Source organism: Clinocottus analis, unplaced genomic scaffold (assembly GCF_023055335.1).
Source record: "Clinocottus analis isolate CAN_PGR_092001 unplaced genomic scaffold, fCliAna1.0.p SCAF_5, whole genome shotgun sequence".
Taxonomy (NCBI): Eukaryota; Metazoa; Chordata; class Actinopteri; order Perciformes; family Cottidae; genus Clinocottus; species Clinocottus analis.
Genome location: NW_027176207.1, coordinates 11,450,251 through 11,475,800, shown reverse-complemented (window position 1 = coordinate 11,475,800; position 25,550 = coordinate 11,450,251). Strand labels below are relative to the sequence as shown.

Sequence of the window (25,550 nt, the reverse complement as noted above, 5' to 3'; positions counted from 1 at the left end):
GCCGGAAGTAAAGGAGGAGGAGGAGGCAGGGAAGCGGCCACATTTGAGGTGCGTCATTTCCGATTTAACCAATCAGCTCTCTCTCTCTCTCTCTCTCTCTCTCTCTCTCTCTCTCTCTCTCTCTCTCTCTCTCTCTCTCTCTCTCTCTCTCTCTCTCTCTCTCTCTCTCTCTCTCTCTTTCTCTCTCTCTCTCTCGAAAATATGCATTATTTAATTGAAATACTTTTTTCTTTTAATACAGTATTTAAAATAAGTCATTTCGTTTTTTGATTTCATAATGAAATTTAAAGACTTAAAATTTCAAAACGCACAAAATTATGCATAATTAGCATAATCACTTGATTGTATCATGAGGCATCTTATGACAACAGGATGATACATAGGCTATAAAAACATGGTTGGTTGGATGTCAATGAAGATAGAAGCAGAGAGCAGCATGTATTTACACATCAGATTTTTGTTAAAATGAAAAATGGTTAAATATGCCAAGAGTATGTTTATGTACTTAAACACTGCATCTATTTCCGGACTAAGTAGCAAAAAGAGATTACATTTTTTTAAAAAATTCTTTTTATCCAGTTTGATTAATTATTGTATTGTATAATTAGCTATTATAGTGACTCAAGATCTGGAATGACATTCATTTATTGTATGTTAATTTATCTCATTAAACACTATTGCAAACGTGTTACAAACAACTTGCAGCGGACCCTTTTCACGTCAGATAAACACGCTTAATGGCGGAAACAGTATAAGTATTTAGTATTCTCACAATCATATGGAAATGATAAGAGCAATAAAAGTGTGTCATTTTTAGATTATTTGAGCCATGCACTGCAAAAAAAAGAGGCTCCTGCCAAATTTAAACTATGTGTAACCATTACCACCGTGTGTGTGATCATTTTTATTATCACAGCTACATGTTCAATTAATTTTATATTATCTCTCGCGAAAATGGGCTTCCATACAAAAGTGAGGGCAACATGAAATTATAGTGATTTTATAGGTCTCAAGTCCAATTCAGTGGTCTCGACTCTTAACTCAATATAAATACTAAGTAAATCAACACAAGTAAGCAACAATGTTTATTCTTAAATACATATACATATAAACCCATAAAAAGACACAAACTGAATATCAAGTTTGATTGTTTGTGCTAAAATTGGCATATACATGGGGATAACTGGTTGTGGAATATACATTACATTGCATAGCTTGGATTGGCATGTGAGGGATGTGACTCAAAAAGTGCATTTGATGTCAGATATGGTGTTATTTCCAAATTCATCAGGGGAAAAAAAAATCGCAGCAGTGTCCTCGCAGACTATTACGTGTACAAACCATCACATCCCCAGCTGATTCACACCTCAGCTAATTTCCGGCTCATGTTCATCACATTATCTATAGCCCTGATAAATATTGGAAATAATTATACAATGAAGACAACACCATAAGACAAATATTCAGGAACACTGATCCCAGCATGTTGTATATCCATAGCAAAGTATGACATAGGTTTAACAACACATGTAAACGAGAAAGTTCACCAGTGATATCAACAAAATAACGAGACAGCAGATAATATCAAATGCCTCAAACGTAATATTTTTCCTTGTGACCTACCGATTTGCAAGCAGTTATTTTGCATCCTTTGTTCAATAACACGACTCAGAACACTGAAATCCCATACAGTACAAGTGACAAATTAAGGTTACAAGAACACATTATGAGAAGAATAGGGGTCAAAACATAGTGTTTGCATGTTCACAGCACCACACTCATTAGCAGTGTAACACAGAAGTGGGAAGTGGCTCTGTAGAGATTTTCTTCTTTCAACAGTAGTAAATTGTGTTACAAGACACGGTCCATTGTCGTAAAAGAAAAAACTCCTGAGATGAGTGTCTCCATTCACACATACCTTAACCAGTGCTATCTAAAAAAAAAAAATAGGGAAACATTACTCCCAAAACATTTTGAATACATATGACAATATCACAGAAATACAAAGTGGAGCACCAGGATGGATAGCAGTAAACATTGTGGTTTCAAAGCAGTGATGAACCGTAAACACATGACCCAGTAAATTACTGAGTTTTCGACAATACAAATAGTGGAAATAACCTAACTCAGCAGCAACAGAAAGGCTCAATACATCTAACATCATATGGTACAAAAGAAGAATAAACAAAGGAGAAAAGCTGGTTAATAAATTGAACTAATTCTTCTGTACTGTGATAAGAGATTTCTGCAGGCTTAGTTCACAAATATGAAACAAGTGGCACCATGCATTTTTGTTTTTCATTGCAAATTTTGTAGTTCAGAACAACTGTCTCCACAAATATTTCAGGACAAAATTGTTGGACTAAAGGCACAGTTCATCCCAGAATTCATAATTTACAGAGCATAGTCTTACATATGTTGTTGCCAAACACATAGGCTATGGGTTCTATGTTTACCTTTTGATCCCCAATACTTTCATACATTTTATTATCACCTGGAAATTGATGAACTGTAGAACAACTTTGAGGACAGTAAGGGAGATTATAGTGTCAATGTTGGACTTTTCCATCACTAACAGAATCGTTGAGATGCTAAACAATTGGAATATGCTGCACGGTGTGTGCAGACATCTGTTGTATCCCTTGCAAGTAAAAACTCTGGTCTTGATACATATTTTGGTAAACACACAGAAGGACCAGAGCTCACAAACACAAACTTTTGTCTGACACAGGGACAGGTCGGTAACATCGGAGTGTTCTTTTTGAGGAGAACTATTCCTTTCAGTATGAACATTGACATCATCTCGTCCCCTTTACCCGAGGTAAACCTGCAGCACTAAATCTCTGACTTGGCCTGCGTGACACCAGCTTTATGAGAAAAAGTGCTCTCAGTGACTGGGACTCTCCAGAAGGGATATAGCGGCTTCAGGGACTTTAACACCCCGAAGCTAGCTCGTAAGTGAGAAATGAAATACCATGCTCCGAGCAGCACCAGTTGGAATGTTAAGTGAAGACACCCTATTGGACGGTACTCTGTGCTGTTTTCTGTTGCAGTGATCAAAGGTTTGTCAAGGATCCAATACGTATAAATCCTCCACTAACAGGCGTACTTACAACCACTCACACACCCAATAACACATATGATCAATCTCCGATTTTTGGTGTTATGAAAGCAATTCATTATCAATTTAAAAAAAAAAAGAAAATCCAAAATTGTATAAAACCCTCACATACTCTTCATCTCTTTGTCCATTTGTGCTTCGCCAGCTCAGACCTCTGAGCTGTTGTGGCAGTCTTGCATCCTTACCACCAACATGGGCTCTGTGCTGACGGACCCTTTCACTACCTCCTTCACCTCCTCCCTCCATCCCTCCTTCCCATCCTTCTGTCTGGATCTCAGCACCAGTACAATGGTGACAATAATGAGGACAGTCAGCAGCAGCCCCACCAGTGCCCCCACCATAGTCACCAGACCCTCTTCGTGCTCCGCTGTGTTCAGCTCACTGGGTTCCAGCCCATCGGTAAACAACTCGTTTGACCCCCTTGTCTGTCTCTTAGTGCGGTCCAAAGCAATGTGCATTATATTGGTACCACGATTGTTGTCTGCTCCGATATCATCAGCAATCTCTGGGACTTCATCGCCAGCCGACCTCCTGGACCGATGACCTTTGCCGCTCGATGGGGTCAAGGCGATATCCTTGATTGTGGAAGCCAAGGCGTGGTACTCCAGGCTGCGCTTTCCAATTCCTCTTTTAGCATTCTCTTTGGAGCGGACTGTGTAAATAGTGTGAATGTACCACTCACGGCCTGCAGCAACCTGCGAACAAATGCACGTCTTAGAATTATGTTCCAATTTACAAGATGAGAAAACGGAATTGATTACAATTACAAAATGACCACATCTTACAAAAATATCGACATCATTTTTTCAGATAGATAGAGCAGTGATGGAGAATTAGACTCATTAGACTTTGGATTTCTGGCAAAAGTGCAATTAACCAGCCTCAAATTGATTTCATGTAATGATGATTCAAAATACAATAACTCTGCACTGCACAACAAAGCCTAATGTCTTAAAATATAGCATTCAAAGCATCACACAAGGTCGAAGCAAAACATAAAGTACTGAACATACACAATTGTGGTAAAGCCTATATTTACCTTAATGTAGCCACCGGTTCATAATAAAAAAATCTGCCACTGGCTATGATGAGCAGTAAGATAATGAATACCTGGAACATGGCTGTAGAGTCCAACCTAAAGCCATCCGACCCGGGCTGTTTGACGAGGGACATGGCAGACGGATCATCCACTGCCAGCGCGGCATTGAAACTGACATCACCAAACACACGCGCCTGAGTTTCTGGCTGAGCCTTGTCCTGTTGAGGTGTGGTAGATTGAGGGAAAGAAGGAAGTAATTAAATCATTTTTAGCTTGAATGAAAAATATTATATTGCTTCTATGTGCATACTGAAATTGCATCGTTAAAACCCTGAATATACTCACAATAATCTTAAATCTATAGAGCAGTGATGGAGAGTCAGCCAGGCAGCCAAATTCAAACTTGGTCGGGTTGTACTTTGGTACATATCCATCAGCACCAGTGCAGAGGAACACCTTCTCTATGCTACAGAAGAAAGAGTCCCCCAGGTTCTGCACAGGGTCCACCATCACACGGCCGTAGATCGTGTCACCTGAAATAAAAGATTAAACTAATCCTAAAGCCTCCACCATGTTGTTATTATGAATTATCAATGGAAGAAATGTACTTATGTATACTTATAAGTATTTTACTGTCAACCATATCCACAGCACATTCAAATGTATTTTATATCTTCAAAGTAAATTCACTCTATTCTTTCCAAGATGTCAATGTTTTCATATTGGTTGTCTTCCAGGATCGATTTGTGAATTAAACGCTTTGAGGCTGAAATAACAGTAAAGAAAATAACTACTTAGAAAAATAAAAAAGCTGATGGAAAGTTCCCTGTGATGGAATAGCTTATTTTTGGCAAGTCAATTCTAATTTTGTGCTGACATGAACTCAACCCAATGTCTGCTTCAAAGGTAAAAAATCAATCTAAAAACTTGGCAAACTTTGCAAAAATTGTGATGTAAAACCAATTCTACCTGTAGACAATGGGATACAAACATCTTATAAGCACAAGTATAGTCTTTATAAATCTCCCTTGAACTGAAAAGTCTTTAGACGTAGTGAGAGGGCACGTACCCTCAGAAAAGGCCACGTCAGTCTCCTGAGCAAAGCCCATGGAGCCATCAGAGAGCCACAAGCTCCTCTTGGACAGCAAGAACATCTGAGTGTTCAGACTGAATTCCACCGCAACCGGGTCACTCACCTAAATGGGACGCATAACAATGCCGCACAACAAAGCAGGGGAAAGAGACAGTGACAGAATGAGTGAAATAAAGAAAATATAATAATAATAACAGTTAAAGAAACATGCCCCTTATTGGAGCTTAAAGTTGAAACACAGGCTGCCTTACTTGCTGGAATCTGATGTCAAGATCGAAGGTGACTGGTTCTCTGGGACTGCAGACAGGTGGAAGAGTGTATTCCATATTCTGGGCTGTTGTGCAGGGAATCAACTTCACTGTGAAGGCCCCAGAGTAGTCTCTCACCTGTACGAGGCAAAAAGGACGGGTACTGTGTCAGTATGTATTTGTCCGCCCAGAGGCTCGAGTGCACAGATGTTTCAATTTCATATCGTCATACTTACAGCAAAGTCAGAGGTGAAGGCCCACTGCTGCACTGGCTGGCTGTAGGTGGGCTCGCTCCTCAGCAAGGTGAGGTTAAAGGTCAGGCCGGGGTGGTCCACACTCATCACCAGGGAGGACATGAAGTTTGCTAGATGATGAAAGTGAGGGAGAAGTTCATGATGCAAGACTAATTTACGCCTTAAACTAATCGCTGAAGCAATGTCTCTTGTATCTTCAGTGAGACTCATGTTGATTAGTAAATGTGGTATGATTGAAATACTCTGTCTCACCATCTTTTTTTATTCTGCGACCTGGATGAGACCCCACGAACAGACCCCTGAAACGAGCTTTGGTGCGGAAGTTCACCACTAAACGTCCCTGTTCATTGATGCGCATGCTTGTTGGATACAGTGAACCTGAAAAAATACCACAAAAACACAGGATTTTAGAAAAAAAAAAGTTTTATGTGGATGATATCTGATGACAAATGCCACGTCCCCACGGTCTCGGGAGCTTACCCTGTAACTCAGCCTTGGGGGGACTGCCGATGCCATCTTTCCAGAGAATGGCCGTGTCATACACGAAAGTGAGGCGCAGCTCCGACTGCAGGTCAAAATGCTGCCAGCCGCCGGTTCCCACCGGAGAGTGAAACACGTAGGACACGTAAAGAGGCACGCGCAAGGTCACATAGGACTGGACCAGATTCAGCACCTGTAAGGATGTTTCAATCAGTATTGAGGGAAGAACAGTGACCGTTTTAGGCTTATAATGTAAATTACATTCAACATGTATCATTGACAAGGCAATTAATGGATTACTGTTTATTTACTTGATATTGTTGAAGTCACAAGCAAGAAAAGTCTGTGTCTGTATGACTAGAAGTGAAGTATACCTTTTTAGATTAACAGGTGATTGTAGGTCGATATATTACAGGCTGAGCAGATGTATAGCACGTGGTTCAAGTCTTTCACTCCTACTCAGAGTTGTCAAAGATGCAGAACAGTCTTTCTGTGTTGTAGACAAGAAACCACTGTGGACAGCAACGTGGGCTTGTGTTGTTCTTTTCCATCTCAATTTTTTTGTTGTGACACAATCATATTTACTTAGATTTTGTAACCTGAAAAAAAATTTTTTCTTCTCAACCACCTTTTCTGGATGATTCCATATAATTTGAAACCCAAGTTAACGTGTATTCTTAGACGTATTTCCACGAGGCCAGCCACTAGATGTCTCTGTTCACCAACATTATACAGTATGTGTGAACTATGTGCCCTCACAAGTTTTACAAAGTCAGAGTTTGTCATAGAAACAGTTTGAAAATGCATCACATTATTATGTTTGTTTAACTTGCAGTCAAAATGTGTCAATTTGTATTGTCATTTACTGCAAATTACTGCATTGAATGCTGGGCTGGAGATTCATTGTTTGGATAAACCTTTTTAGGTTGTTTTTGGTATATTGTAACATCTTACTTCAAAAAAAAAACATTGGACAAAAGCACCACTATATTCTGGTGTGTTATCATTGTAAACAGAGAGTCTGCACCAAAGACCTGAAATGCACTGCACTCACTGCTGAACACTACCAATCCACCACAGCGTCTCTCAGTAGAGAAAGTTGTGCAATTGCTGAATCACTAATCAAATAAAAAATAATGTGACAGCTCGCTGTGAGACAAACTACCTCAATGCTAAGGTTTATGAAACCATTATTTAATTACAACCTCCTAAAAGAAATGTATACTGCAGTGAACAGAATAAAAAGTAGAATTTGTTCAGTCAGTTCCCTTGAAATATCGTGATTTTTACTTTTCTTGAACTTTTCTTTCAATTAATGAGTGTTCTCTCCAGACAAAAATGAAAAATAACTCTGCAATTATGGAGACCAAAAAACAAAGCTGTCATGATAATCCAATAATTAAACATTGATCAAGATTCTTACAGTCAAAATCTGTTTTTGTTTTTTTACAGTCTTTTGAGAGGTAACTGAATTATTTAATAATTATTTCTGTGTGCTTTGATTCTCTCCCCTCGGTAGAGACTGCAAGATTGAGACTACTACTTATTTTTCTCTTTTGGCACTGCTTGAAAAAAAGAACTGAAACATAACCGAAGGGGCAATGTGACAGTGATGTTGTTTAACAAAGTGGACTCGAGGTCTTGGAAGATGGCAGGCATCATGTGTAACTAAGTGTGCAAGCGGTTCTTGCTGTGATCAGGGATAAATAAACTAATTTCTTATTTCTTCTTCACCTCCTCCTTACACACACACACACACACACAATCACACACTCACACACACACAAAAAAGCCACACATACTCAGCACTCTGATCAGCAACAAGAAGCTCACAGATCAAAGGCCGGAGGAACACTAAAGAGCAGCAGGACATGAGCGAGGGAGCAAGCGTCTGTCTCCTAATCCACAATAACAACAATAACCCACGACAATACTGCAGATCTATACAGTATCCAACAGCAAACAGAATTACAATGATGCAACAACAGCAAACGCTGCGAGAATTTTGTAAGCATCTATCTTATTGATAGCCGGCACATAATGCCAAAATAGCGGACTTCTCTGGTGAGTTCATCTGTCATGCCACTTCCCTTTCATCCTTCCACAGATTTCCTGTAAATCTAAGCTTTAAATATTTAGTGTTGATACAGCAGCAGTGGTGAGCATTAGCGGAATGACAGATGGCGGATTGGCAATACTTTGTTTGTGTGTGTATGTTTCTTTGGGCTTTTTGCACGTTGGGGCACAGAGCCGGCAAACACACACACGTTCAGTGAATGAGACGTAAAATGCAGGCAAATAGGCGTCTGTGTGACCCTCTCATTCAGATGGCTGTAAATAGACTGAACATACAGACAAACAAACACAGGTGGACACACACACAAAAGGCTAACAGTCAAACAGATGTACATACAAACCGTCGATTGGAATTTATAAGTTGGAGACGAACATACACAGAAATACACACACACGCACACACACACACACACACACACACACACACACACACACACACACCTGTCCGTCAGTCCCTATGGTGCCTCCACACTCTGTGAGCAGCTCAGACATGTGATAGTAGCTGGAGAACTCCCAAAGACAGGCTTCAAGGTTGAGGTTCCTGTAGAAGCGCAGGGTGCTGTTCCCACGCAGAGAGTCGCTAAACCGATAGGGTGTTGTGTCTCCCATGCTTTCAGAGCTTCGCGTCAAGGCGGTGATGAAGCCGTGACCTGTGGTAACCTCATTGTAGTCAAGCAAGTTGGAGCAGCGATGGTTTCCGACCCGGGTCCCGTCCGGACTTAGAGTCAGTTCAAAGTTCATGAGAGGGCGAGTGGAGATAACCGGAAGCATGCCTGCAAGGCGAAAGGAGACAATGTGATCCTAACTGTGCCCAACTACTGGGAGGAATTTATGATTTAAAGAACTTAGGCGAAAGAAATAGTTGAATGAAAAGCGATGAAAAGAAAAGCAGGGGAGCACTGGCAAAAAAAATGTAGAAGGAAACCTGGAGGAGACGAGGCAGAAGGAAACTGATTAAAAATCAAGGAGGAAATGTTAAGTAGCGGGTGTGCTGGAGGGGTTGTACAGGGGGGGTTTGATACAACCCGGCAAGATCTACATTCTGGCTGTCACGCTACTGAGGATCCACGGACGTGAATATTACACACACTACATTACTCTTCACTTCATCTGTGGTACAAGTCCTGCCTCCAGCTCCTACCTACCATCTATATGAGGCATGGTGACAGTCACTTTGATGAGGTTAGGGTGTTTCGGGTCCTCTGCTCCAGTGTAGCGTAGCTTAGCGGAGAAAGGCTCGGCGCCAACGGTCCCCATCTTACGGGGTTGACACATACCTTAATATGACAGAGGAACAGAGACGAAAGAGTTTCAACACAAGGACCAACTGCAACACTTTCGAAGGAAAGAAGACAAACATACAAAAACGTATGAGGATCTTATAAAATATAACTACAACAGTAGTTATACATAAATGCAACAATGATAATGATCCTATGGAAATGTATTTCATTCTCTAACATCCACAGCATACCTTTTCTTTGTAAACGTTAAGTACATTTCGCTCATAGTACATTGTTAATTATGCAGCTGCACTGTGCAGTTCATTCAAAAGCTCTATTACTAAGCATTCATGGTCCTTAGAGAATAAAGCCCTTTTAGTTCTCATTGCAACATTTGGCTAAATCCCTGTTCAATTCTTTCTCCAGAAAACTGGCAACATTAGACATAGAGACGGCTGCTCCTTGTTCTGTCCTCACCTTCCTCCTGGCTGATAGTGATGATGGGGCTACTGAGCTCTAAACCCTCATCCCCGTTAGAATTAACGGCTCTAGCAGCACACTGGACCCTGGAGCCTGCCTGGAAGTAGACTGAGTCCAATGTGATCATCTTGGAGGACGTAAAGAAGGTGTCGAAGTCCACCTCCCTCATGGGACTGGTGACGCCATCAGGGCCAGCCGGGGCGCTGATGAGCCAGCGGTAGTGGGTCAAGGTGTTGTTGATGTGCTCGCTGACACAGATGGAGCCCGTCTTGTCATAGTCCGGGTATTTAGTGTTGCAAGCCTGGAGGATGGATAAGGAATGGAGTGAGAGTGGGCGGGTGGGCAGGGACAGCAAAGAGATGGGAAAGATACACCAGGTGCCAAAGGACAAAAGGAGGAAGAGGTGCAGAATACAAACGAGTATGTAACGGTTGCCAAGGAAATCCAGATGTTTCAGTGTGCTATGTTTTCATATTCAAGAAAGATTTAAAAAAAATTGAGATATGGGACAAAAGGCTAAGCGTTTAAGTAATTTTTTTCTGTAAACCTGTTGACATTGTGCCTCCTGATGCAGCACTCAACATTTGAGTTTTGACAAGACTGTTTCATTTTGTGTCCCTGAGCAGTCACCTGAGAAGCAAATGACTTAACACATCACAAAAATCCATTGAAGTGTCTCACTGAGCCTATATTCAAGAGTGGAAGTGACTCCCCGGTGTCTGAAAGCCTACTAAACTGTGTAATGTGACTTTTAAGAATGGAAAGGCCAAGTCCGGAAGGGCAGCCTGACTTTGGCTGTGGAAAAGTCTGGGTCCCGAGGGATCACTCGGGGCCTTCCAGTCCACTGATTAGCTCCTGCGACCTCCTTCCAGAAAAAGCCTACAACCCGTCTTGAACTGTAGTCTGTCAAGTTACAGTTTCCCGGGCGCTGCTAAAGTGTGTACTGAGGAATACAAAAACAAGCTATCACCAAAGCTATTGTGTGTCGGAGTGTAGTTTCAGTTTGACTTACAGTGACACAGATGACGGAGTAGCCGGCTGGCGGATGGAGGTTCTCTGGAGTCTTGGCGACATCGTCGTAATAGAGCAGCGACACCACTTGAGGCAGAGAGGGGAAGGTGACGTCTGCCATGCTGTTGGCCTCCTCGATGTAAACTATCATTTTAGTTACCTGTTCCAGAAAAGAGAGATATAAGACCAATAGCAACTACAGACACAGTGTGGTTTGTGTTATTATGAATCAAAATGATTAAAGTCATCACAGAGCTGGATGTATTTACGATCTCACAATCGCGACTCTTGGCTTCTCTTTCTACTCTTCTTTCACACATTTCTCTTGCAGGTAATCTATTATTTATTGTGAAATGTTTTTATCCCTCTTTTGGCTGAAACTACAATAAAGTTGTCTGGGCAAGAACACCCTTGAAAAAGAGATCCCTGGTCTCAGTGGGACTGACCTGGAGGAATATCGGTCAAATCGAAATAAATAAAGCGGTAAATAATAGAATAAATTCATCTCTTTTCTTTGTAACTGGCGGTTTGGATTTTGTGTTCTTTGTTGTGTTATGTTTCGCAAGGACACATCCTAACCTGAGTTTCAGCCACCATGTTTTCATCAGGCTTCAGGTGGAGAGTGAAGGCTTCCCTCATCTCCCGGACGCCATCAAATAGCACCTCCACCTCCACCACGTGTTCCTTATCCCCCTCTTTGAACTCAATGTCTGGCCACACACAAACACAAACACGGAGCCCGTGAAAAGCCGTTTCAAACCCATCATCATTAGAACAAGTGTGTTGGCAACCTGAGTAATTGTTGTTATGCATTGGTGATATGTATTTTCTCTTTTTTGAGTTAAATTTCCCAGAAAAAAATAAGATCCATGTTTTAGTACTTTATTGGAATATCACATTACTAAACTATTTTTTTGCATAGTGTAAAAAGTGGTCCACCTTCTGGCAAAGTATGTAATAGAGCTTTGCATTAGAAATGTGCTGCTCTGAAAAAATTGTGTAAATTGAGAAACTCAACGCTGTGTGATTCAAAACTGCTCGGGAAATTCTTACTGTGGGTAGGTGGGTATAATTTCAATAGACTGAATGTATGCATATAAATATTTTAAGCCTTGATGAAGCCAAGAAAGGTTCATTGCACTTAAAGCTGAGCGGATAGAGAGGGACTTCACCCTGCTGACAAGGCATGAAGTATACTGAAATTCAATTAAAACTTACATGACCCTTCACTGGACCATCGCAGAAATTACCTTTTTCCACTTGGGATGAAAATAGAAAATCAATGATCCTCGCCCAAATAAATCCCTATACCCACTTTTATTAATTGAACACTCCTATAGAAAGCCTTGTTAAAAACTTCTCATACATATCTGCAGGTCAGTATGAACAAAGTTAATGAATCATGCAAACTTTTTGATCACTAGTGGTGCTGTAAAGGTTGTTTTAGGTCATGCATTTAATGCGTTTAGGGAGAAAAACTGTGTTCCATCTTATTTCTTTTCGTAACCATGATGTTTCAGACTTTGGGATGCATCCACTGGTTTCCACTATCTCTTTCTTTCCCTTGTGAACATTAAGTGTGTGTCTTTTTTTTGTCAAGGTCACATTACCTCTGGATGGTAATTATTTTTAATTGCAGCCTGATTGCAGTCTGCACTGCATTACATCCTTTTTTTAAACAAAGAAATACCACAAAGTAGCTTTAACTCCGCGAGACAGAAGATGATGTGTGTGAGGTTTACCTTGAGACACGGGGAAGTAGTCCTCTCCTGAGATTGCTGACCCATCTTTGGTGTGAACACGGACCACGGACACTTTCGACGTGTCACCCACTCGTACCACAGGGATCCTCACAGTTGCTGCGGCGCCGGCTTCCTTTGGTTCACTAACACTGAACTTGGTTTCCAAAAAACGAATGATGGGTTCTGAGGTGCACATAAAGGGAGAACATTATCATGCAGTTAAAAAACATTGTTGGATCACGGACGGACATAAACCTTTTATCATCAACCCCTTTATTATTACTGCTGATGACAATTATGATTTAAACCATATGTGTTCAAAGCAGATTTTACCATTTGTTTCATGTCAGCCTAAACTACTCAAGTATTCAGATAAATAGAAGACTGAATTTCCTTTCTTTTTTTTTACACTTACTGTCAGCTGTGTCCATGATTTTCACCAGGGTCTCATTCAGAGCTCCTACCGCTGCTCCAAACTGGGAGCTGCTCTTCGGCTTTCCTAAGACCAATCGCAGCTCTTCTCCTTCCTCGTACAGCGTGTCATCAACCAGAGAGAGAATACATGGCTTCTCCGTCTCGCCTGGAGCGTACAGCAAGAAGGTGATGATGGGAAATGTAAAAAAAAATATGAGATGGAGGAAAAAGTAGAATAAGTTCTGCAATAATTCTTCTTTTGCTTTTCTTTTTACAGCATGTAGAATATTATTTATACAACTTAAACCCACAAGAAAAGAGGTTAGAAAACTCGTACTGTGTAAAATGAATACTGAAAAAGTGCAGTAGGTAATGTGGGAACATAGTTAAACTTTGAATTACTTGCAAAATCTGCAAAGCACGGCAAAAAAAGAAAAGTGTGATTTTTTTGGTTCTCGCTGTTTATTTTAATTACAAGGGTGTCAAATTTCACAACAAATGATTAATTAAAACTATTGAGAAAAAACATGTGTGATATACTTTTGTGAATAATTAAATACCTGGTGAGAAAGTGATGACAGATGTTTCTGTGTTGGGTCGCTCATCGAAGTCAGAGACGACCTGAGCAGAACTCTGACGGGTGTAACAGCGGACAGTGGACGCGTGTCTGATGTCCCCGCTGCGGTACAACGTTGCTGTGATCTGCCCGTCACTCTCCTCGCCGGTGTACACCGGCTCGCGGAACTGTACCTTTGGTACTAAGTGAAATAATAATAACACATCAAAGTTCAATCAACACATATGAAAAATAAATAATAGATTTTATGCTGTCTGGGCTGAATTTAACTGACTGGGACTGATTAAAAAAACTAATCAAATAACACAGCTGCCACAACAAGCTTTTTTTTTGTAAAACTATGAATACAAAGTAAAACAAAAAGGCTATAATTGTATGCCAAGCAATGTTTAGGAAAGCAGCTACATTTAAGTGAAAAAAGTTGTCATGGAAAAAAACATGTCCCTCAGAAATTAATAGTCTATTTCGTAAGGCTTTCATGGGTTTCAATGCTTTCAATGTTCGAGCTAAATGCATTTCGTAGAATTTGTCCTTTGAGGCCCATAAATGTCTGAACAAACCATCAGACTGACACGTCCACTCCTAGTCTTTTACCACCAGCATAGAAATAGTAATAAAGGTAATAATAATAATAATAATGCTAATAATACATTTAATTTGTAAAGTGCTCTAAAATGTACCAAGTAAATACTGAAGGTGAGACACAATCAATGATTCAAGTCACTCACAGTCAGACACGGAGTCATTGATGAACACTGTAGCCTTCCCTGGTTCTCCCAGGATTCCCTTCACTGGCATACGGAGAACAAGCTCAAAGCGTTCTGTCCCCTCCAGCTCTGGTTGTCCCAGGTCATCCAGGATAGTGACCCTGAACGTCTGCATGCTGACGCCCGGGGCAAAGTCCAGGTTACGACTGATGCCCACGTAGTCGATGCCGGCTAGAGGACGGACAGAGAGCGGGATGGAAGGTCAGAAGAAATTACAATAAGAAAGTGAGAAGATGAATAGAATGCAGTCAGATGATCTTATTTGTTAATTGAATCATTTCCAATAAGTCACAAGCAAAGACTCTCCAGCTGGGAGCGTACCTTCTGCAGAGACCGGCTCCGCCTTGCGGGAGCGGATGGTGACGGTGCCGGTCTTTGACAGATCGGTCCCTGTCCGCCACACTTTAACCTCCACGTATCCATCACTTTCATCCACATGATACATTTCTTCTCCAAAGTAAAACACTGGAGCTGAAGAGCAAACAAAGTAAAAGAGAAATAGTTAAAATAGCAGTCTTGGTTTATTTCTTTATTATCTTGTTTATTCTATAATGAATTTCCAGAGTGAGCTTCAAGTGTTCAGTGCACATTTGGTTCGGGTCAGGTGGTTTGACTTTTTTAGCGCTTTGTTAGTTGTCTCATGTTGCTTTGAAACTTAACTCATACTTATGTCAAACTATTGATTGACACTTTTGTACTAAACTAATTATGTTTAATGGCCTTCAACCTCATATGACCCACCTTTGTAGCAGGCTCCATCCGCTTTTTCTTTTTTTTCGTCATGGTTTAGTGTTTAGTGTAAATTGTCTCCTCTACTTATGCATACACCTGTGGTTACTGTCAGCAACCATCCGCAGTCTGACATGATTCATTTGTAAAGCCAGCCGCTGGACAAAGAGGTCAAACAGCGACAGCCCATTAATCTGAAGTTAAACTGCCGGGAAGCATGAGCTTTCAACCTTTCCTGGCCTCTCATCCCACCTTATTGTTACCAACATTCTGACAGAAACCACTGAGTACTTTTAACAAAAGAAAAGATGCAGTTAGCACTGAAAAACAAGGCTTCTTTAAGTGTGTGTGTGTGTGTGTGTGTTTTGTCTCTTTCCCTGAATTTGGTATAGTAAGGTGGTGAGACAGAGAGAAAGCAGCCCCCTAGACTGCTCAAAGGCTTGTTTGAACTGGCATTGTTTCCTGAGGCAGCAAAGTGGAGGCAGTCCAATGTGTATTTGACAGCTTCATCTCTCACAAACCCCCCGTCAAGTCCCAAAAAAAATGACAGAATGAAAGTTCTTCCTTCTCCGTTTTAAGCTTCCACTCCCTTCTTATATTCTGCCATATAATCCAAAAATAGCACACGTATTCTCATTTGTTTTGTGTCATGATCAAATATACTTCAACAGTCCAGAGATTGTCTTTCTTCCTGAATATTACTTTGCTGATATATGCACTTTCATATTATATTTATATACTTTAACTGGGCCAGATAACAAAAGAAAAGCCTAGTGTACTTAACTAAGGGAATGAGAAAATTTAATGCAGTTATGTTTTGACTCTTAATTATACACAATAAGTGACAGCCCAGGGCAAGAATACTCAGGGAGTATCACCACATCAAGTGCAGCCTGCGTCCTCTCACTACATTTAAAACCTTGATTTCCTCAATGCATCCATCTGTTTCTCTTTCCTTTTCCTCCTACATACTTGGTTTCACCAAACAGATGTAGAGCTGTTTTTTTTTTTTATTGCAAATTGAATTGGTGTATTTCCACAATAGCTCAAAAAATATGGATAAGAACATCTAAGGAAATACTTTGGTAAATAGTGCAGGGGCTGGTAAGTGAGTCTATTAGGTAATCATTGTTGTGTAAATACATTCTTCAACAATAGTTGCGGAAGCGTGTAGCATACTGTAAACACTATGTCAGTAATCTGGCACACATTCCTTTCATGCCCGGAAAGGAAACCTCAGCACCAGTGCTAAAATACATGTCTGCATTCACACACGTCTTGACTGCTGCTGGCAACGACCAATCCTTGACACCACAAGAGGGAGTGAGTGACGACTGATGAGTGAGAACTGCATCCTCGCTCCCCTCGGTGGCCACGCCTGTGGTATAGCACTCTGAAGAGTGTGTGAGGGCTGGGGAAGGTGTCAAGCCAAATTGTCATAATTACTATGTGTGGATGTCTTTAGTCATTTGTGTTTAACTGCACCTTTAAATACAGTTTCCAGAGAATTCTCAGCTGTCTTCGGAAGGAGGACCCCTGTTTTTGGAAGTAGGTGACGAATAAGCCCTTACAACATTGTCTGTAAATATTAACATGGAACATAGGATACTTTAAACTACCTAATCTAAACTACTATTGGTACTTGCGATTCAAATGCACACATAATAATTTACACGCTTGCACACTTACTGGTTCCTCGGAGAGAGAACTCAGCCTGTTATTGCTGATGATGCTCAATCAAGCCAGCTTACTATTAGAAATGGGTTGCTGCCGTGATCTATCTTTGGTCCACTGCTGTATACATTACACATAAACAACATCATTCTTCCTAATCATACAATTCTACATGCTGCCCTTCCATCACAGTCCTTGACTTAAGTCTGCCTGTGACGCTTCCCACTCATCACGACTTAATCACACTCTAGTTGAAAATGCAGAGGACAAGTACATGGTATTCTCCAACTTCACCAGTAGCATTGACTTTTAAGACTCGAAATGGCACTCACATTACTTTTGCTTAGTCATACTAGAAATTTGGCTTGACAAGCAGACCGCAAGATGCAGCTGTTATGCTGTGCATCAGCTTTTCACAGCATATTTCTGACTCATTATTGTTCTCCGTATTGCACAGTTGGATCGACCGCCTTACAGTCAAGAAGAAATAACAATCTCATGCTGTTCTTCTACACGGTTCTATTGTTTAAAGCTTCAAAACTACCTCATCTCTTCTGCCATTTGAATCTTGTAACTACATGATCCAGATACTTGACCTTCAATATCCGTCTCGCACTAATGTTGGCAGAAGTGATTTCAGGTACTATATATACCTTTTAAATGGAGTGAGCAGCAAACTGTCCTCAAACTAAAGTCTTACATTCTCCTTGATTTTTAAGCTTCATGATATGTGTGATTGAAAGTGCTTTTAATTGTTCCGACAGTTTTGCTGATTGTGCTCTTGTGGATGTTTCTTGTTCACAAGATTAAATACATTTTTCAAATAAGTTTCTTCTTACACTTGTTTTTTGTTTGACATTTTCTTTCCCTTCTTAAATTACATTTAACAAAAAGCAAAATTAAGGAAGAACAATGACTCTCTTACTGCTCGCTGCTTGTATGCTCATTGAAGATATGTGGTGGAAGATGTATAATTAGCAGAATTAAAACAGATAGATTCACATAAAATAGTTCCTGTTAGAAGGAAATTCATGACTGTGCACAAAACTCTTCCTACAAGTACAAAGAGTTGCTATCGTAAATACCCAAAATGCATATACAAGCACACTTGTTGTGCTTAAAACATTACACAGCAATACAAATGCTTTTAACAGAATAGTTACCAATCCGGTCTTTTGTATTGTTATGTATGTATAATTTAAACATTTATAAATAAAATAAACACACACACACACACACACTTCTCATCATCAACAAGGGCATAATGTACAAACGAGCTATGCTGTTCAGTTCTAATACTTTGTGACTGTGGCCAACATTAAGGCAAGTGTAATATTGAAATGAAGGGCTGGGTTTCCAAGAAATACTCAGAGTTAATCTACAATTCTAAAAACTCAGCTGTGGCCATATGCACTCAACTGAGAAAGTCTGAGTGTCCTCTCTCCTTGGGAGGGCACAAGCAGATGACAACACTCACTTTGAGTCAGAGTGTGCAGCCATGTGGAGCAAGCAACACTCAGGGAGACAGGTACTGTACAGTTTAATCTGATAAAGCACTAAATCTAGCAGACACCCATGGGTCTTTTTTTCCAGCAAAAGCTAGAGAAGAGAGAGAGAGAGAGAGAGAGAGAGAGAGAGAGAGAGAGAGAGAGAGAGAGAGAGAGAGAGAGAGAGACTGTAGTGGTAGTGGAGGAATAGATGGAAGGAGAGCGGTGGACTGAACTTGACTTTGACCTGGGGGAAGGAAAAAAGGGGCCACAGAGAGCACTAGCAGTCACACTTGGAGTTTTACAAGTGCTTTTCTCGCCACTTGCCTTTGATGCAGAATTTGAGGTCTAACATTAACTTGGTGTATCCGCAGATACACACACATATACACACACACACCATCGCACATGCAGATTAGGCGCAGGCAGCCACGTACACAATTAAACACAGAGAGTTGTCACTCTTTTTCTTTTTTTTGTGGCGAGTTGAGCTGTATTAAAGTGAAGGGAGGTGCAGTTTGAATGCCTGGGTACAGGTATTAGAGCGCTGTCAGACGGTGTATTATCCTCTGGGAGGCTAAAAATGACACATCATTTCTCACTGGAGTTGGGCTTTCACAAACACATTTTCCATTCCTTTGAACTCAGCACGACGACTGAAGTCTTCTGACAATAAACTAACAATAAGACAATGTGTCATGTTTCTTGTTAACTAGCCCCAAGATGCCTCCATGCACACACACACATTCAATTTGGCACAATTGTATCCCTAAATGAGTTATCAGTTGTAAGTCATCATTGTTTTATCCATCTCAGTCTGCCAATGGTATGACAGTATTATTTCTGATACAAACAATTTGTGACTATGTAAAAGAAAGACAGAGGAAAAATAGTGAAAGTCTTAATTATTTTTTTTTGAAGATTTAAAGCAACATATTCACTGAATAGAATGGTATAATTAATGTGACATAAGATGGGAAATAAAACCCATTAAAATCCATTCCAGTACATTTTTCATTCTATAAAACTGCATAATAACGTAATTTCTCATAATATAGAGAAGGGTTTTATCATTTATGTGGCGCTCTCCAGGTGCTGTGTGGCTCACTGGAGAGCTCACTGGATTGCTCTCCCGTGGTGCACCGTCCTGGCGAACACACACCCAGCGCCGGGAAGAATATTCATAGCCTCATACAGTCTAAATAACAACAGCATAAGGCGACTGCTTCAAGAATACATTTATTAAAGCACTCATAAAAAGCATAAAAAATCAGTGAGGAGGTGCGCTGAAACAGCTGTTCGCGACTTACAGTTCTCAAGGGACATATCCTCAATAATAGTAAGCACTAATAGTAAGCACAGCTGTAGCCTGAATTTGTTCATCATAGACTAAATATGTTTTTAATACGCCTTTAATGGAAGTAAAAATATTCCTGGCAGCTTGGTAAATGCAATGCAGGCTGCTTACCAACACAGCCATCAGTGGCATGTCTGTGCAGCACTGTATGTAATGTTGCTGCAGGTAAATGCATAGTAGTTGTAACAAACGTACAACTGGTTAAAACTGCAGTTCTACATGTTGTGCAAGGCTACATGCAGGCACCTGTTTTTCTCTTTTTGCCACTGTTCTTTTGGCCTTGTGTTTTACAAAATAACTTTATCAAAGGTTCTAAATGACATATTAAGAGTATTAATATAGCAGCAAACAAGTATTTGCAATATAAATATACAGTGGAGTAATGGCCAGAGGAGAGAATTAAGTAACAATCCCTCTTTGTGTGTGGTAACCAGAGTTTATCTGTGCACTATTCGGACGATTAGCACTGTTAGCTTGAGAGCCGTGTGGAGGAAATCATATATATTTTCTTTGAATTTGTAGTTTACAGGTTTTACAATTGATATAACCTGGCATGACATAGGATCGGCCTCACAATAAAAAACTACTTAGTGAACATCAAAATCTTACTTACTCGTCGTCTTAATATACATCTCAAAATATTTAAAATGAAAGCCTTGTGACGCGTTCACTTCTAGCTCAGTCTAATCAGCACTGTACAGCGCTGTCCAGGTTAATGAAAGAAGTGATAACAATGTGAGAGGTGAAGCTGCATCCTCTCAGTAGTTGAAGTCCCTTGAAGTTATTTTAAACGGCAGCTAAATGTAGACAATAATTTCCCACTACAGAATCTGAAAATCAATAAGTATAATTTCTACTGAACAAGTAAAAAGAACTGAACGAGGAAAAAGGAAAAAAAAAGAGTATTTAAATAAGGATATTTTTTATATTTTGCATCTTTCTATTTTGATGCCAGACTGTAAGGACAGGAAAGACATCCTTGAAACTATCTATTAGCCTTGATCATGTAAAATCAAATACTTTTTTTTAGATTGCGGGGATTTGACCTAAATTTACAACACCTGCACTCTCTCATCTAGAGAAAAAGGAGTATAACTTTTACTGTTTCAATCTATAGCGTGGCATCGAACAAAAAAAATGTAAGCAGAGTGATTAAATCTTTTTGTCTATAAAGTAAATCAATGCACTATAGTGAGATGGTCCCGAGAACGCCTGTCGATTAGAATAAAAATAACCCTCTCCAGATAAATCCACTATGCATTTCTCTGCCTGTCAGAAAATGTAATGACCATACAATGTTGTAACAGGATGAAATCAGACCATTGAAATGTCTTCATAATGTAGTCCCACTGGACTCCTGTGTCTCAATTTTAATTAACACTTGTCAATGCCAGGGTGTTTCCAACATGCCTCAACAGCCAGTAAGTCTGTAAACAAGCTTAATTGAGTGAACCTCTGTGGCATCAGCTCTCTGATGACAACTCACCAGAACGTCTAGGACCATAGATATCAAAACACTGTGATCACATGCGACTGTATGTGTCAAATTAATGCCCATCTATATGTAGAAATGTAGATATGCACAACAAGCAGAAAAACATTTCATCTGCCTTCCACACCTTTTTCAAAGTTCATCACAACCTTTCATCCATGTGATTTGGGTCACAATCAAAGGGAAAAGTGTTTAGCCAGAGATATTTCTTAATATTAAGTAATTATTACTTGCACAGAAAGATTCCTGGAAATCGAAACATGGGATAGAGTTCCAGCACGTCTTACCGTCCTCCACGTCCTCCAGGATATTGACTTTGGTGGTGGGGTAGTGCATTCCCAGACGGCCCCCGACAGGCAGCGACAGAGTGACATTGAAGCTCTCTTCTCCCTCGTACAAAGAGTCGTCGATAATCACAACACGACAGTGCTTCTCCCGCTCACCCTTGTCGAAGCGGAGGACGTTGACATGCTCCTCTGACCGGGAGATGTAGTCCGAGTATGACAGAACGGTATTGGGAATTGTCCCTGAGGCAGAACCTTCAGATAGACCAGCAGAAGGAGAGAAGGGAAGAAATTGAAAGACACACATTTAAAAGATATTTAAAAGATACACATTTAAAAAAAACAGAGTTTTTGTAAAAGGCATCAGACAACTTGAGCCTGTGGTACATATAGCAGTTTTTCAGACAGTATTTCTTAACCTAGGAATACTGAGTGCTTAGCTTCAGGTATATTATTTTCCCATGATTGATCCACTGCATTTTAACTAGTTATTAGCATATACAAAGTCATATTTCACTGAATTTTATGTGTAAAATAGTGTAATGAAGTTTTTGAAATTTAGAGGGATTAACAAACAACCATGAATAATGTAATAAGATAGATTTTCCTTTTTAGTTTTATAACATTCATCCTGGAGTCATTACAGTTTATGGAAATATGACCTTTAGTTGCAGAAAGAATGTCAGTCAGTGTATTTGCTTTAACGTCAGAATACAATGGGAACAGACGGCCCAGGATCTCTCAAAATGAAACCTGTTGTGTAGCATTTTGACAGCAGTGCCTCTATTAGACAAATTAGTGTATGCATTACCCTTCATGTCTCTAAATGTATTTCATGGGATTTAACTGCACATATGCACAGAGGACATACAGACTAAAATAGGTACATTTGCACAAACTGTCAGATCTCATTAGTTTAGTAGTCAAGTTTTCGCAAAGAGAACGGTCGTGTTTTCTAGGTTGTACAGAAGCCTGTTATTAGTTTATATTAACAAATGTAAAACTTGGAAAAGCCCTAGATAACAGCTCATTTGTATACAGTGCTGATGCGCTGAGGCTGCAACTTTTTATTTGTGAGCGTGAGAGTGCAAATGCAGGATAAACTCTTCCAGTGTGTTTACAACACATTTCATTGGAACTGTTGAATGCGTAAATGAGCCACGTGTGCACCGACGTACTCCACCAAACAAAAAAAACCATAATCATCACAATAACATAAAACGGAGGCAACATTTAAAGGCACAATTCTGATGCAAATGGGAACAAGATTGTAACTAATATCATTCTGAAATGTACTGCCATGTTTTGTTTCACTGTGAGCTGTATACTTAAACAGAAATTAAATTTCCAATATAACAGTTGTCTGGTGCGGTTATGACTATTATGATTATGTAACGTGTTAGATGAGGGTAAAAGGGTTAGATGAGGGTAAACGTGTTAGATGAGGGTGAAAGGGTTAGATGAGGGTAAAAGAGTCAGATGAGGGTAAACGTGTTGGATGAGGGTAAAAGTGTTAGATGAGGGTAAAAGTGTTAGATGAGGGTAAAAGGGTTAGATGAGGGTAAAAGAGTCAGATGAGGGTAAACGTGTTGGATGAGGGTAAAAGTGTTAGATGAGGGTAAAAGTGTTAGATGAGGGTAAAAGGGTTAGATGAGGGTAAAAGGGTTAGATGAGGGTAAACGTGTTAGATGAGGGTAAACGTATTAGATGAGGGTAAAAGTGTCAGATGAGGGTAAACGGGTTAGATGAGGGTAAAATGGTTAGATGAGGGTAAAAGGGTTAGATGAGGGTAAAATGGTTAGATGAGGGTAAACGTGTTGGATGAGGGTAAAAGTGTCAGATGAGGGTAAAAGTGTTAGATGAGGGTAAAAGGGTTAGATGAGGGTAAAAGGGTTAGATGAGGGTAAAAGTATCAGATGAGGGTAAAAGTGTTAGATGAGGGTAAACGTGTTAGATGAGGGTAAACGTATTAGATGAGGGTAAAATGGTTAGATGAGGGTAAAATGGTTAGATGAGGGTAAACGTGTTAGATGAGGGTAAAAGGGTTAGATGAGGGTAAAAGGGTTAGATGAGGGTAAAAGTATCAGATGAGGGTAAAAGTGTTAGATGAGGGTAAACGTGTTAGATGAGGGTAAACGTATTAGATGAGGGTAAAATGGTTAGATGAGGGTAAAATGGTTAGATGAGGGTAAACGTGTTAGATGAGGGTAAACGTGTTAGACGAGGGTAAAAGGGTTAGATGAGGACAAACAGGATGGATGAGGATAAACGTGTTAGATGAGGTGAAAAAAGGCAGGTCTATACCCTGCTGCGTGTAGCAGACCACCATGAGCTCCTGGCTGATGTCTCCACTACGGTGCACCGGAATGAAAAGCTCGCCAACGTCTTCCTCCACGGTGTGCAACTGTTCAGGTAAGAACACAGTCGACTCTGGAGGAAAAAAAGAGAACGAGGGAGTCAGAGGGAAAAGAAGGGCAATGATATGTATTACAATCTACCAAAATCCACAGTACTTTAGGCCATCAAGGACTGATGCAGGCTTTTGTTCTGGCTCTGCATTAGTGAGCTGCAGCTGACAATTTATTCAGATCTATTGAAGTGGTAGTCCTGCAGTGTGCTTATTCATATTCAAAAATAACTCTCCATCACAGTTTTCGGTTTGATGCAACCAGAGGTACTCTTCAAAGAGACCCCTCTGGAAGTGTTTCTTACTGCCTGGTATGTCACAGACCATTACACATGCAAGCCGCTCAGTTCATCACCACAGAGGGGAATCAGCTGCGAGTTTTGAACTGCTCTATACAAAGAGGGGTCAGCATCTGTTTTATTCTTTTTCTCTTGTTTTCCACTTCCCTCTCCATCTCTGAGAGACGTTTCTGATTGGGAGAGAGACTTAGAACCAGTAAAAGCATCATCTATCTAAGCAAATAACTTACTGGCGTTCTACAAACAATAAATGATGGATCTTTTTTCCACAGACGCACAGGGACCAATACAAAAATGAGCAGAGTGAACTGAGCTTAAACTCGTCCCAGATCTTGTTGTGACTCCCCCTTTCTCTGAGTGTTTGAATGGATGAGTAAATGAATGAATGACGGCAGTTTCAAGACATGTTGCTGGTTTGCTTGTATGACACAAACTTCCACTAAAATAGCCAGGGCTGGAGTGTGAGAAATTAGCATCAACACCAGCGTAAAAGGAGATCAACCCCTGAGAAGACTCTTTAGGATGAAGTCATCAACGTAAGGTAATCTTAAGCACCACGGGAAGCTAAAAACCGTCTCTTCTCTTACAGTAATGCTCCCTAAATCGTTCTCTCTCCTCTCAATCTTCTCCCTTCGCCTCCATTTCTACTTTCTATCGCTGCCCACAATCTGTCACTCCCCAGGGGGTCGAGGACGCATAGCAGGGGATTAGGGTCCACTGTTTACCTATCACACACACACACACACACACACACACACACACACACACACACACACACGCACACGCACACACACACATCACCACTTTACCCTGATTTTCTCTTTTCTCTCACCACACTGTACACCTCCCCTCCTCATAGTTCATCTCGTGCCTCTAAAGCCATCAAAGTCTGAGAAACGGAACATTTTAGCCAAGTGGGTCAAGTTCACCTCCTGTTGGAAAACGAACATTCATTCTGAAACATTCATGCGGTGAAAAAATAGAGCACACTTTTGCAGAGCATGTTAAAATAGTAAACATTTGCACCTAATCTTGCTATTGTCTTGCCAAAATTGTATAAAATATGATCTGTTTGGTTATTATTTATACGCCTAGAACTTCTCCATTATTGATAATTTCATGAATATTCTATGGTGCAAGGATATTGTCTTTGTTTCTACCGTTTGATTATTGTTTTTTTATTGCATTTTATTCTTCACCAGTTTTTATAACTGTGTATGCCTTAAGCTAAATGCATAAAATTTAACTGTAATTGTAACATTAAACAGCCTCTAGAGGCCTACAGTTTATGCACTC

The 25,550-nt window shown here is 40.2% G+C and overlaps 1 protein-coding gene across 1 annotated transcript in view; it reads right to left on the bottom strand.

Annotated features, from left to right (window-relative positions):
* Positions 1 to 1,162: 1,162 nt before the first annotated feature.
* The window catches only part of frem2a (FRAS1 related extracellular matrix 2a), a 54,802-nt gene continuing 30,414 nt past the window's right edge, over positions 1,163 to 25,550 (bottom strand). The window contains exons 5-24 of the mRNA XM_068600402.1: positions 23,853 to 23,978; positions 21,552 to 21,803; positions 14,847 to 14,996; positions 14,487 to 14,696; positions 13,742 to 13,939; positions 13,183 to 13,347; positions 12,768 to 12,950; positions 11,605 to 11,735; positions 11,027 to 11,185; positions 10,012 to 10,315; positions 9,457 to 9,588; positions 8,753 to 9,084; positions 6,236 to 6,428; positions 6,008 to 6,133; positions 5,738 to 5,865; positions 5,505 to 5,639; positions 5,230 to 5,356; positions 4,506 to 4,693; positions 4,232 to 4,378; positions 1,163 to 3,816 (exon numbers count right to left, since the gene is read on the bottom strand). Of these exons, the coding sequence (XP_068456503.1) occupies positions 3,268 to 3,816; positions 4,232 to 4,378; positions 4,506 to 4,693; positions 5,230 to 5,356; positions 5,505 to 5,639; positions 5,738 to 5,865; positions 6,008 to 6,133; positions 6,236 to 6,428; positions 8,753 to 9,084; positions 9,457 to 9,588; positions 10,012 to 10,315; positions 11,027 to 11,185; positions 11,605 to 11,735; positions 12,768 to 12,950; positions 13,183 to 13,347; positions 13,742 to 13,939; positions 14,487 to 14,696; positions 14,847 to 14,996; positions 21,552 to 21,803; positions 23,853 to 23,978 (3,935 nt within the window). The 3' untranslated portion in view covers positions 1,163 to 3,267. The remainder of the gene's footprint in view (positions 3,817 to 4,231; positions 4,379 to 4,505; positions 4,694 to 5,229; positions 5,357 to 5,504; positions 5,640 to 5,737; positions 5,866 to 6,007; positions 6,134 to 6,235; positions 6,429 to 8,752; positions 9,085 to 9,456; positions 9,589 to 10,011; positions 10,316 to 11,026; positions 11,186 to 11,604; positions 11,736 to 12,767; positions 12,951 to 13,182; positions 13,348 to 13,741; positions 13,940 to 14,486; positions 14,697 to 14,846; positions 14,997 to 21,551; positions 21,804 to 23,852; positions 23,979 to 25,550) is intronic.